The sequence below is a fragment of the Podarcis erhardii genome, assembly GCF_964252035.2.
Source record: "Podarcis erhardii genome assembly, chromosome: 2".
In the NCBI taxonomy this organism is placed as follows: domain Eukaryota; kingdom Metazoa; phylum Chordata; class Lepidosauria; order Squamata; family Lacertidae; genus Podarcis; species Podarcis erhardii.
In genome coordinates, this window is record NC_138498.1 from 121,473,174 (window position 1) to 121,484,997 (window position 11,824).

The 11,824-nt window shown below is 45.6% G+C and overlaps 1 protein-coding gene across 1 annotated transcript; it reads right to left on the reverse strand.

The window, feature by feature from the left end:
• Positions 1 to 526: 526 nt before the first annotated feature.
• On the reverse strand, positions 527 to 9,402 carry LOC309336940 (uncharacterized protein). Its single transcript, XM_081853467.1, has 6 exons — positions 9,225 to 9,402; positions 6,736 to 7,243; positions 6,466 to 6,547; positions 5,282 to 5,364; positions 2,981 to 3,107; positions 527 to 1,293 (listed from the first exon to the last, which is right to left on the reverse strand). The coding sequence occupies exons 2-6, from the start codon at positions 7,150 to 7,152 to the stop codon at positions 554 to 556; spliced, it is 1,449 nt and encodes a 482-aa protein (XP_081709593.1). The 5' UTR covers positions 7,153 to 7,243; positions 9,225 to 9,402; the 3' UTR covers positions 527 to 553.
• Positions 9,403 to 11,824: the final 2,422 nt, after the last annotated feature.

Here is an 11,824-nt window from a genome sequence, read left to right on the forward strand (position 1 = left end):
TTGTTGGAAGCCACCCAGAGTGGCTGGGGAAACCCAACCAGATGGGCACGGTACAAATAAATCATCATCATCATCATCATCATCATCATTTAACATCCCTTCCCACCCCTTCTCAAAACCTCACAATCTTCTGCCAGAATACATGTGCAAAGTCTTGAAGGTGCTATTATGTTCTTTTTGTTGCCCTATTACAAAAAAAGAGTAGGATGGGCCACACTCCTGGCACTCCTGAAACGGATTCTTCCTGCTGTGAAAACCTCAATGAAGATGGGAAATGGTACTGTATTTTTCGCTCTATAAGATGCACCAGACCATAAGACGCACCTACTTTTTGGAGGAGGGAAACAAGAAAAAATATATTCTGAATCTCAGAAGCCAGAACAACAAGAGGGATCGCTGAGCAGCGAAAGCAGCAATCCCTCTTGCTGTTCTGGCTTCTGAGATAGCTGCACAGCCTGCATTCGCTCCATAAGACACACACACATTTCCCCTTACTTTTTAAGAGTCTTATAGAGCAAAAAAGACGGTACATTTAATAAAATTCTTTCCCCATTTACAAGCATTGATATTGTTTCTCCCCTGTATGGATTCTCTGATGGGAAGTGAGACTTTCTTTCCAGCTGAAGCTCTTCTCACATTCCAAGCACTGGTAGGGTTTCTCCCCGCTGTGAATTCTTTGATGGCGGCGGAAATGTGTGCTTCTGTGGAAGCTCTTTCCACACTCCAAGCACTGGTAGGGCTTTTCCCCTGTATGAATCCTTTGATGGGAAGTGAGACTGTCCTTCCAGCTATAGCTCTTTCCACACTCCAAGCACTGATATGGTCTCTCCCCAGTATGAATCCTTTGATGGGAAGTGAGACTTCTCTTGGTGGTGAAGCCAATCCCACATTCCAGACACTGGTAGGGTTTGTTCCCACTGTGAATTCTTTGATGGGCGTGGAGGTTGGAGCTCTGACTGAAGCTCTTGCCACATTCTAAGCATTCGTACGGTCTCTCCCCTGTATGAATTCTTTGATGACGACAGAAATCTGTGCTTCTGTTAAAGCTCTTCCCACAATCCAAGCACTGATATCGCTTCTCTTCGGTATGAATTCTTTGATGGGAAGTGAGATTTTTCTTCCAGCTGAAGTTCTTCCCACATTCCAAGCACTGATAAAGTTTCTCCTTGTTGTCAGTTCCTTGATGGGAACTCTGATAGATGCTTTCTCCACACTCCAGATATTCATATGGCTTCTCTACTGTGTGGAGTTTGTCATGGTCTCCCTGATTCTTGGTTTCCAATTTGTCACCTTCTGCAATGACAACAAAAACTAATGAGAGAGCCTTAGGAGGAAACAGAACCCCAAAATACGGAACAATGCCCAATAATGCTTGTGATGAAGGAAGAAATGAAGGGACTTTGATGAGAGGCAGATCTTACTACAGAATTAACTCCCTTTGGTCGCCAGCATTAACTGAGAGCTGGCTTGCTACAGACTGTTGAATCTGGGCTGTGTAAAACTGGGTTCGGCTTAGTGTCGAAGATCATTGGGTCATCTTTGACCAATCACTCTCCCTTTCAGTCTAGCCTACTTCACAAGGTTGATGTGCAGGTAAATGATACAACCATGTCCATTCTCTTCAGAACTGTGAGGAGCAATAGAAAAGATGAAAATACGATAGAATGTAAAGGTTAGGCTTAGAAGTTCCATGGACAATCCCTGACTTCTCTAGCTAAAGCAATGGTGGTGAACCTCTGGCACATGGGTCTGATGAGGGCCTGTGAGGTTGTTTTCTGCTAGACCTGCAACTTCTGGTGTGGGAAGGTAAAACGTTGCTGTAAATGAATAACGAGGAGCTTAAAATACACTCCTGTTTGCTCCTTGCTGGTGGGGCTCCCTCTCAGTAACCATCAGCTGATCGTCTCTGTCAGGATGTCCCACTGGGATCAGCAGCATTAGGGAATTCTTCATCAGGAACTGCCTAGGTCACCTGATAAGGCTCCTGGAGCTGATCAGCTGATGAGCCTGAGATTTATCACTTTGAAGTTCATCTGCAATTGCCCATGAAAGGCAGTTAAGCCAAACAGCAAATTATACAAATTGTACCTACGGGACCGCCTCTCCTGGTATGCCCCGCGGAGGACCTTAAGGTCCACAAATGACAACATTTTGGAGGTCCCAAGTCACAAAGTGGTTAGATTGGTCTCAATTAGGGCCAGGGCCTTTTCAGTACTGGCCCCAACTTGGTGGAACGCTCTGTCACAAGAGACTAGGGCCCTGGGGGACTTGACATCTTTCCGTAAGGCCTGCAAGACAGAGCTGTTCCACCTGGCCTTTGGTTTGGACTCAGTCTGACCCTTATGTTTCCCTCCCCTTATGGTTTTGACTTTTAAAATGAGGCTGCATTTTAAATTGCATTTTAACCTGTATCTTAAATTGTTCTTTTTCTTTTTTCCTATTATGTTTTTACTGAAATTTTATTGGTGTTAGCCGCCCTGAGCCTGGCTCTGGCGGGGAGGGCAGGGTATAAATAAAAATTATTATTATTATTATTATTATTATTATTATTATTAGGGGTGGGTAGGACTTTGGGTAGGGAGGACTCTTGAAGAGATATTTCCACGAAGGCAAAAGCGTCATATAGCTATGGGAATCTGAGATGAGTAAAAGCCCACCTCTTTTCTGAGATGGATTGCTGTTTGGGCCAATCATGAAATCCATCTCTGAAGTCAGTGGTTTCCTTTGGCCAACCAGAAAATTAATGAGGGGCTACTTCTACCCTGAGCAACCCTGAAACTCACATTTCAAAGGCCTGGGAAGTTCAGACCAGTCTGACAACTCTTTAGAAGGGCATAACTGGTGTACGAGTCCTGAGACAACACAGTAGATACTTGCCCAAATGCTGTACGTGGTGCCACTGAGCTGCATCAGATCATTCACCATAAAACAGACATACTGAATTTCACAGCAGATATTATCATCCAACAGGGAGCCATACCAAGAGACGCCACGATCACACAGTTCTCCTCCATGACACTGTTATGCAGCATTCTCTGGTCAGGATTCAGCAGGGCCCACTCCTCATCTGTGAAGTATACAGCCACGTCCTCAAAGAACACCGTACCCTAAAAATTAAAAGAAATTATGTCCTCCTGATAGAAAGAATAAAAGCTTTCTACTACTATTTGCTCTCCAATATATTATATCTATGAAGTGCTGTGCTGTCTTAATTGGGTTCTTTTATTTCCCATTTTAAAAGTGGGCATTTATATTTTAGTATCTGTGTATCTGGTGACAATAGTCACGAAATCAAAAGACACCTGCTTCTTGGGAGAAAAGCGATGACAGATCAAGCCAGCATCTTAAAAAGCAGAGACATCACCTTGCCAACCAAGGTCCATATAGTAAAAGCTATGGTTTTCCCAGTAGTGATGTATGGAAGTGAGAGCTGGACCATAAAGAAGGCTGATCGCCGAAGAATTGACGCTTTTGAATTATGGTGCTGGAGGAGACTCTTGAGAGTTCCATGGACTGCAAGAAGATCAAACCTATCCATTCTTAGGGAAATCAGCCCTGAGTGCTCACTGGAAGGACAGATCCTAAAGCTGAGGCTCCAATACTTTGGCCACCTCATGAGAAGAGAAGACTCACTGGAAAAGACCCTGATTTTGGGAAAGATGGAGGGCACAAGGAGAAGGGGACGACAGAGGACGAGATGGTTGGACAGTGTTCTCGAAGCTACGAACATGAGTTTGACCAACTGCGGGAGGCAGTGGAAGACAGGAGTGCCTGGTGTGCTCTGGTCCATGGGGTCACGAAGAGTTGGACATGACTAAACAACAAAATCTGTGCAACTGGTTTTTATGCTGCTGATAAGTCTTGCTGGCACCTGTCTGTCTCAAGAGATAATGGAGTGTTCCTCCAGGGGTGAAGTCAAACCACTGCATTAGCAGCACCAAAGTGACCTCCCTGGGGCACAATCCTGAGCAGTGTGTCTGGAGGTCCTGGGCTGCCCACATGACAAGACCCCGCTCTCGGCCTCACTGATGTGGTCCAAAGCAAAACAGAACAAGACGTTTGACACCAGCTTGGCTGCAGCAGTTGCCGGAAGGAGGCGTGGAACTGCCGCCCAACCATCTTAGAGACTCCAATCCCCTGTTCTCACAGTGGCCAATGGGAAGCCCGCAAGCAAGGCCTAGGACACAACAGCACTCTGCCCACCTGTGATTTCCTGCAACTGGTATTTGGAGGCATAATGTCTATGACAGTGGAGGTAGAACACAGTCATTGTGGCTTGTAGCCGCTGATAGCTTTATCCTCCATGACCTTGTCTAATCCTCTTTTAAAGTCATCCAAGGAGTGGAATGTGAATGGACAAAGGGCGGTGGCAATAAATTATCTCTACACTCCAGGTCCGGAAACAGATTGCTGGATATTCACATGTTCGGGAAAACAACAAAGGTGCTGACTGCAAGGAAACAACAAAGGCTAGCCATGAAAACGGATTAAAATTAATAGAAGGATGAGAAGGTGATTAAAGAAGAAGAATGAAGTAGCAACATCAGGAAGCAATGGACATATGTTTGTAACAGGAGCGGGAAACCTTTTTAAAAAAAAATAATTTAAAAATGTATTAAATTTATTCAGTTTCATTTGATGCCCACAAGTCTTCCTAGTGTAATGAGAGAAGGAGAAACATTTGCCCATGCTGTGTAGAATTTTATACACTTCTACTCTGATGAGTCAGTGCTTAACCTGACTTTTATTCTGCTTCATTGTGGAAAAAATATTTTAAAAAATTTAAAATTGTCCAGTAACACCTTAGAGACTAACTAAGTTTGTTCTTGGTATAAGCTTTCGTGAGCATGCACATGAAAGCTTATACAGAGAACAAACTTAGTTGGCCTCTAAGGTGCTACTGGACAATTTTTATTTTTAAAAATATATTTTGACTGCGTCAGGCTAACACGGCTACCTACCTGAATTGTGGAAAATATTCCCTCTGTGACCTCTAAAATAAGCGTGGGACCGTCTGCGGAGCTGAGACCAGGCTTCCTAGCTTCAGAAGATGCAACTGGCATACATTAGAGAATTGACTCCGGCGCAAAAGAATGCAAAATAAAGAAGAACCTAAAATTGATAGCTAACTGCTAGGCGATGTGGCTCCTTATTCTCAGGATTTAAACATTCATTGAGTAGCTTTGAAAGCAAGGTGGAAGAGAGAGAGATTGCTAAAGTCTGAAGGAGGGGGCAGGAGAACCCAGACGGCCCCCAGTCTCCTGGATGACCCTTCCCTTACCTGATCTTGTTCCACTGAAACTGCTACCCTTCCATTGCAATGAGGAGATGCCTGAGGTGATCTTGCTGAAATCATTCCTTCACCTGCAAGATATAAAGGAGGATAGAAGACAGAAGACAGGAGCACACGCTTGTCTCCAAGATTCAGCAATGCATGCCTAACTACACATGGATCAACTAAGTTAGTTCTAGGTATGAGCTTTCATGTGCATGCACACTTCTTCAGATACACTGAAACAGAAGTCACCAGACCCTTCTATATAGTGAGAAGGTGGGGAGGGGTGTTACTCAGAAGGGTGCTGGGAATGGGTGATTGGCAGATAGCTGTGATGAGCCTGTTGACGACTCTTAACGACTGCAATAGGTCTTACAGGAAAAAGCAAGGGGTGAGAAGGTGAAAAATGGCTTTGTCATGTATAATGAGATAAGAATCCAAGGTCTTTGTTCAGACCAGGTCTCTCCATGGTTTTAAGTTTGGTGATAAGCTGCAATTCAGCAGCTTCTCTTTCCAGTCTATTTCTGAAATTCCTTTGTAATAGAACAGCTACTTTGAGATCTTTTTATTTTGTTTTGACTATGGCAGACCAACACGGCTACCCATCTGTAACTACACATGGATCTTAAAGGTAAAGGTACCCCTGACCGTTAGGTCCAGTCGCCAACAACTCTGGGGCTGCACACTCATCTTGCTCTATAGGCCGAGGGAGCCGGTGTTTGTCCGCAGACAGCTTCTGGGTCATGTGGCCAGCATGACTAAGCCGCTGCTGGCAATCCAGAGCAGCGCACAGAAATGCCGCTTACCTTCCCGCCGGAGCGGTACCTATTTATCTACTTGCACTTTGACGTGCTTCCGAACTGCTAGGTGGGCAGGAGCTGGGACCAAGCAACGGGTCGGCAAGCCCCAGGCTCAGTGGTTTAGACCACAGCGTCACGCGCCACATAGATCTTCGAAGATACCTATTGAGTATTTCTACTCATTTTATGTTATAGTGTGGAACACATCTCTCCCGCTTTCGATGCTTGGAAAAAAAGGTCGAAATGCTGGTCTCCATGTATAAATGATGAAATGTTGTAAATCAACACATTTCTCAGTGGTGGAAAAGGCTGGAAGACAACAATCTACTACTACAAATGATTAAAGGGGCCTTGGATTTATTTCAAAATCAAATTAAGATCAATCCTCACCCAGTGGCCCCTGTCTGGTGTCCAATGGATTCCTCTCCACCTCTAGGACATTAGTGCCCTTTTTTGCAAACCGATCCTGTATCTGAAACAGTAACGAGGATGGAAGACATCAAAGGGGGAGAAGGGTTAGAAAAGCCATGACAGAGGTAGGAACCGAAGAGTTGCTGAATATTCTTCTTTGGATGTTTCCCCCCCAAAAATTAAGAGAATTTTTGGGAGACCCTCCCTCACATTCTGCGCCCCTTGAGATTATCTAGATGAAACTCTCACCTGCTGCTCTTTCTGCTTCTTGACCTCTGCTTGACTCAGGAGGAAACCTTCGACCAGGGCCACTGCCTGGGAACTGGTCTCCGCTCCACATTCCCTCACCCAGCTCTCCATCTCCAGTGGAAGGACAGTCAAGAATTGCTCCAGGATCACCAGGTCCAGGATTTGAGTCTTGGTGCGTTGTTCCGGCTTCAGCCACTGACGACAAAGTCGGTGGAGTTGACTCCAAACCTCTCGGGGCCCCTTGGCCTCCTGGTAGCAGAACGCCCTGAACTGCTGGCGCTGAACATCTGAGCTGAGGTCGTCCTCCTCACCCAGGACCTTCTGCACTGTCCTCTCCCAGAATCGCCTACTGCTCCCAGTCTTGATGGCATCACAGCCTCTTCCTTTTTCGGGGCCTGCCGAGTTTTCCTCTTCCATCTATGCTCCAAGGAAGCCTCCAAGAGGTCTGAAGGAAGTCCTCGGTCTTCTGCCAATTTCAGTCTGCCCTAGTTAGAAGCGCTACAAAGACCTATAAAGCCAATACGTTGTTCTGTTATTAGACGCTACACTGTCAGGAGAGGAAAAATTGTTTCCTGAGCCAGTCTGAAGGGTTCTCGCTAGCAACCAGGCCAGATTATAGTGATGCAATAGCCCTCCTCGACTGAAAGTTACGAAGCAAAATGTGCCGGCCACCTTTTACGCCAGCTTTCCTCAACCTATAGGCCACGGGACACTCCTGGGCCTCAGCACCCTTCCAGGTGGGCCTTGCAGCCTCAACACTCCCCATCCTCACTCTTAGATATAAGCAAGGCTGGCCGCTTCTCTCTGTTTCTCAGTGGTGTTGCAAAGGCAGGGGAGTCAGCCTGGTTCCTCAACACCCTTTCTTTCATTGCTTTAAAGCAAAGAGTGAATTAGTGAATTCAGAACTGTCATAACAAGTGAGTTGTTTTTGAGCATCAGGCAAAAGTTAGGAATCACCCAGGGTCCCGAAGAGAGACTGTCCCCCAACCCACCCTGATTTAGTGCATCCTTTTCATCCTAGCAAGTTAAAGGCAGCTTTTTTGTAACATCTGAGATCACAAAAAGGTTGTTTTCTGCAAATCCTTCTACACAGTCATGTGACTGAAAGTCCCCTGGCAGGTGTGAGCAATGGGGCTCTGCAGTGCCCCACCACCAATTGGCCAGAGAGTGTATTAAATGGGATTATTTCCCTTTCATACAACAGGATGTGGGGCAGTCATGAGAATTTTTCCCAGGGAGGAGCAAAGCATTGCTATGATTATTAAGTATTCAATCTATATCCCACTCCTCCTTACGAAGGGGTAAAACACTGAAAGGTGGGGGGAGGCTAGTTTGTCCCCCAAAATGTACACACACACACAATGCCTCAGGTTCTACAAATACTAGAAACTTTGTCTCTCTTTTAAAATAGGAATCTGGATTATGGTTCGTGGAGAAGGGAGGAATTTTCCCCTTACACACCCACTAAACAAATCCATTCGACCATGTTGGTTTGCTTTCAGTCGGTGGTCTCTGCTGCATTTGATTCCTTTGATTAAAAGACTGCTTGTAGTTTTAAGGAATATTTTCCGTTCAGTCTCATGTTTGGGTGTTGCATGTCTGAATGGGCACATGCATGTCAGTCAGGAGGCTTGATATCTCCACTTACTTTTTTGGGGGGGAGGGGTGCATTATCATTCTAATCAAAACTGCAGTCGAATATGCACTTCCATCGAGGTCAGGTCAGCGTTGTACTTTAAACACTTCCCTCCGGTATGATTGACATCCTATGCCCTTTAAAAATGTGGGCTTTTGGGGGAGGGTGGGTTATTGGATTGCTGTTGTTTTTATTTTGATTATGCATTTTGCGGTTTTATATTTTGATTTTATTCTGTGAACCGCCCTGAGACCTATATAGGGCAGTATCTGAATTCAATATAATAAATAATAATAATAATAATAATAATAATAATAATAGCAATAAAACTACAAGTGGTCTTTTAATCAAAGGAATCAAATGCAGGAGAGACCACGGACTGAAAGCAAACCAACAGGGTCGAATGGATTTGTTTAGTGGGTGTGTAAGGGGAAAATTCCTCCCTTCTCCACGAACCATAATCCAGATTCCTATTTTAAAAGAGAGACAAAGTTTCTAGTATTTGTAGAACCTGAGGCTGTGTGTGTGTGTGTGTGTGTGTGTGTACATTTTGGGGGACAAACTAGCCTCCCCCCACCTTTCAGTGTTTTACCCCTTCGTAAGGAAGAGTGGGATATAGATGATGATGATGATGATGATGATGATGATGATGATGATGATTATTATTATTATTCCAAAGCGGCCACTTGACCTTGCAGAGAGGGAATAGACCTGATCCCTGACTTGGGTGCTCTGTGGGGGATCTTGGATGGATCAGCTGAGCAGGCACCCTCCCCCTGCAGCCCTGGGAATCCCCTTTACCCAAATGCATCAAATTGGGGCGTGGGGGGGGGGCTCGGAAATAGAGACTCACCAAACCTCAGAGGTGTCCACCGATGTAGCACTTGCGAGGCACAAAGGCCACTTTCGGACCCCGAAGGTGGGAAGCCAGGAAGGGGCACCGTGGGGAGGAATGTTTGTTCTTGGTGTTCCCCCTCCCTCGCCCCCAAATCCCATTTCCCTTCCTCTCTAGGAAACCAGTTCCGGCCCATTTTAACCCTTAGAAAGCCAAGCAGCGAGAGGGGCTGCGCGAAGCTCGGTGGTGCAACTCCTGCAAAAGGCGTGCGGAAGCTCCAAGCTCAATCCGCGACATTTCCACGTGGCAAGTGATGGGGAAGAGATCCAGGAAGAGAGAGAGAGATGGCCAGGCTGCAGCGTCAGTTATCTTAAGTTGGGTATAACTGTAAACTGATTGTTGTTGTTGTTGTTGTTGTTACTACAAAATAAAGAAAATCCTTCCAGTAGCACCTTAAAGACCAACTAAGTTGGTTCTAGGTATGAGCTTTCGTGTGCATGCACACTTCTTCAGATACACTGAAACAGAAGTCCCCAGACCCTTCTATATAGTGAGAAGGTGGGGAGGGGTATTACTCAGAAGGGTGGTGGGAATGGGTGATTGGCAGATGGCTGTGATGAGCCTGTGGACGACTCTTAACGACTGCAATAGGTCTTACAGGAAAAAGCAAGGGGTGAGAAGGTGAAAAATGGCTTTGTCATGTATAATGAGATAAGAATCCAAGGTCTTTGTTCAGACCAGGTCTCTCCATGGTTTTAAGTTTGGTAATAAGTTGCAATTCAGCAGCTTCTCTTTCCAGTCTATTTCTGAAATTCCTTTGTAATAGAACAGCTACTTTGAGATCTTGTATAGAATGTCCTGGGAGATTGCCAACAGTGTCCTTCAGCTCTCTATATTGGACAAACAGGCCAAACCTTACGCCAAAGGATAAACGGACATAAATCTGACATCAGGAATCACAAGACAGAGAAACCAGTAGGAGAACACTTCAATCTCCCAGGATTCTTATCTCTTATGCACACGAAAGCTCATACCTAGAACTAACTTAGTTGGTCTTTAAGGTGCTACTGGAAGGAATTTTTTTATTTTGTTTTGACTATGGCAGACCAACACGGCTACCTATCTGTTGTTGTTACTGTTATTGCTTTTATTGATTTATTGGTTTGTTGCTTGTATAGGATTTTTTAAAAAAATGCTTGGTGTTTTGTTGTGTTTTATATGTTGTAAGCTGCCCAGAGTGGCTGGGGAAACCCAGCCAGTTGGGCGGGATATAAATTAAAAGTTGTTGTTGTTGTTGTTGTTGTTGTTGTGCGACTTTCAAAGGAGGAATCAGGCCCTGAACTCGAGGGTGTTTCGGTCTGGGGCTGCATACATGCCCAAGACACTGCAAAAGGATCCTGGGGAACTGTGGTTTGTGAATGGTGCTGGGAACTGTAGCTCCGAGGGGTACACTACAGTTCACAGGATTTGCACACATGCTTTAAACGTATGGCATGTGTGTTGCTCCAGAGCTTCATATTTCTTGATCCAAAGGACTGGGCTGCCTGTAACTGATCAGCTTCAGCGGTGCCCTATGATCGTAGAATTGTGGAGTTGGAAGGGACCCCGGGGGTCATCTAGTCCAACCCCCTGCAATACAGAAATGATCTTTACATTTGGCTGTGTACTTCCAATCTACGGGCTCCCCATTCCAGCGCAGGAACCCTGGTCTGCCAGTCTCCTCTTTTAGAAGCAGCTAACACTTCCTGCCAACCTAGCAGTTCGAAAGCACCTCAAAGTGCAAGTAGATCAATAGGTACCACTCCGGCGGGAAGGTAAACGGCATTTCCGTGCGCTGCTCTGGTTCGCCAGAAGCGGCTTAGTCATAGAATCATAGAATCATAGAGTGGAAGAGACCACAAGGGCCATCGAGTCCAACCCCCTGCCAAGCAGGAAACACCATCAGAGCACTCCTGACATATGGTCGTCAAACCTCTGCTTAAAGACCTCCAAAGAAGGAGACTCCACCCCACTCCTTGGCAGCAAATTCCACTGTCCAACAGCTCTTACTGTCAGGAAGTTCTTCCTAATGTTTAGGTGGAATCTTTTTTCTTGTAGTTTGGAACCATTGCTCCGTGTCCACTTCTCTGGAGCAGCAGAAAACAACCTTTCTCCCTCCTCTATGTGACATCCTTTTATATATTTGAACATGGCTATCATATCACCCCTTAACCTCCTCTTCTCCAGGCTAAACATGCCCAGCTCCCTTAGCCGTTCCTCATAAGGTAAGGCATCGTTTCCAGGCCTTTGACCATTTTGGTTGCCCTCCTCTGGACACGTTCCAGTTTGTCAGTGTCCTTCTTGAACTGTGGTGCCCAGAACTGGACACAGTACTCCAGGTGAGGTCTGACCAGAGCAGAATACAGTGGCACTATTACTTCCCTTGATCTAGAAGTCATGGACACTGGACACATGACCGGGAAGCTGTACGCCGGCTCCCTCGGCCAATAAAGCGACATGAGCGCCGCAACCCCAGAGTTGGTCACAACTGGACCTAATGGTCAGGGGTCCTTTTATTTTAACATCAGTAATCGCTGCCACTCTCATGGAACCTGTAAAAAAAGATATCCATTCCCTTT

What these genes read in the sequence shown, in the direction of transcription:
- LOC309336940 (XM_081853467.1), bottom strand. Translation starts at nt 7,152, where the DNA reads ATGGAAGAGGAAAACTCGGCAGGCCCCGAAAAAGGAAGAGGCTGTGAT. An exon ending in CACCAGACAGGGGCCACTGG is followed by an intron (nt 5,365 to 6,465) that starts GTGAGGATTGAT and finishes TATATCTTGCAG; the next exon opens with GTGAAGGAATGATTTCAGCA. An exon ending in TGTGATCGTGGCGTCTCTTG is followed by an intron (nt 1,294 to 2,980) that starts GTATGGCTCCCT and finishes TTGTCATTGCAG; the next exon opens with AAGGTGACAAATTGGAAACC.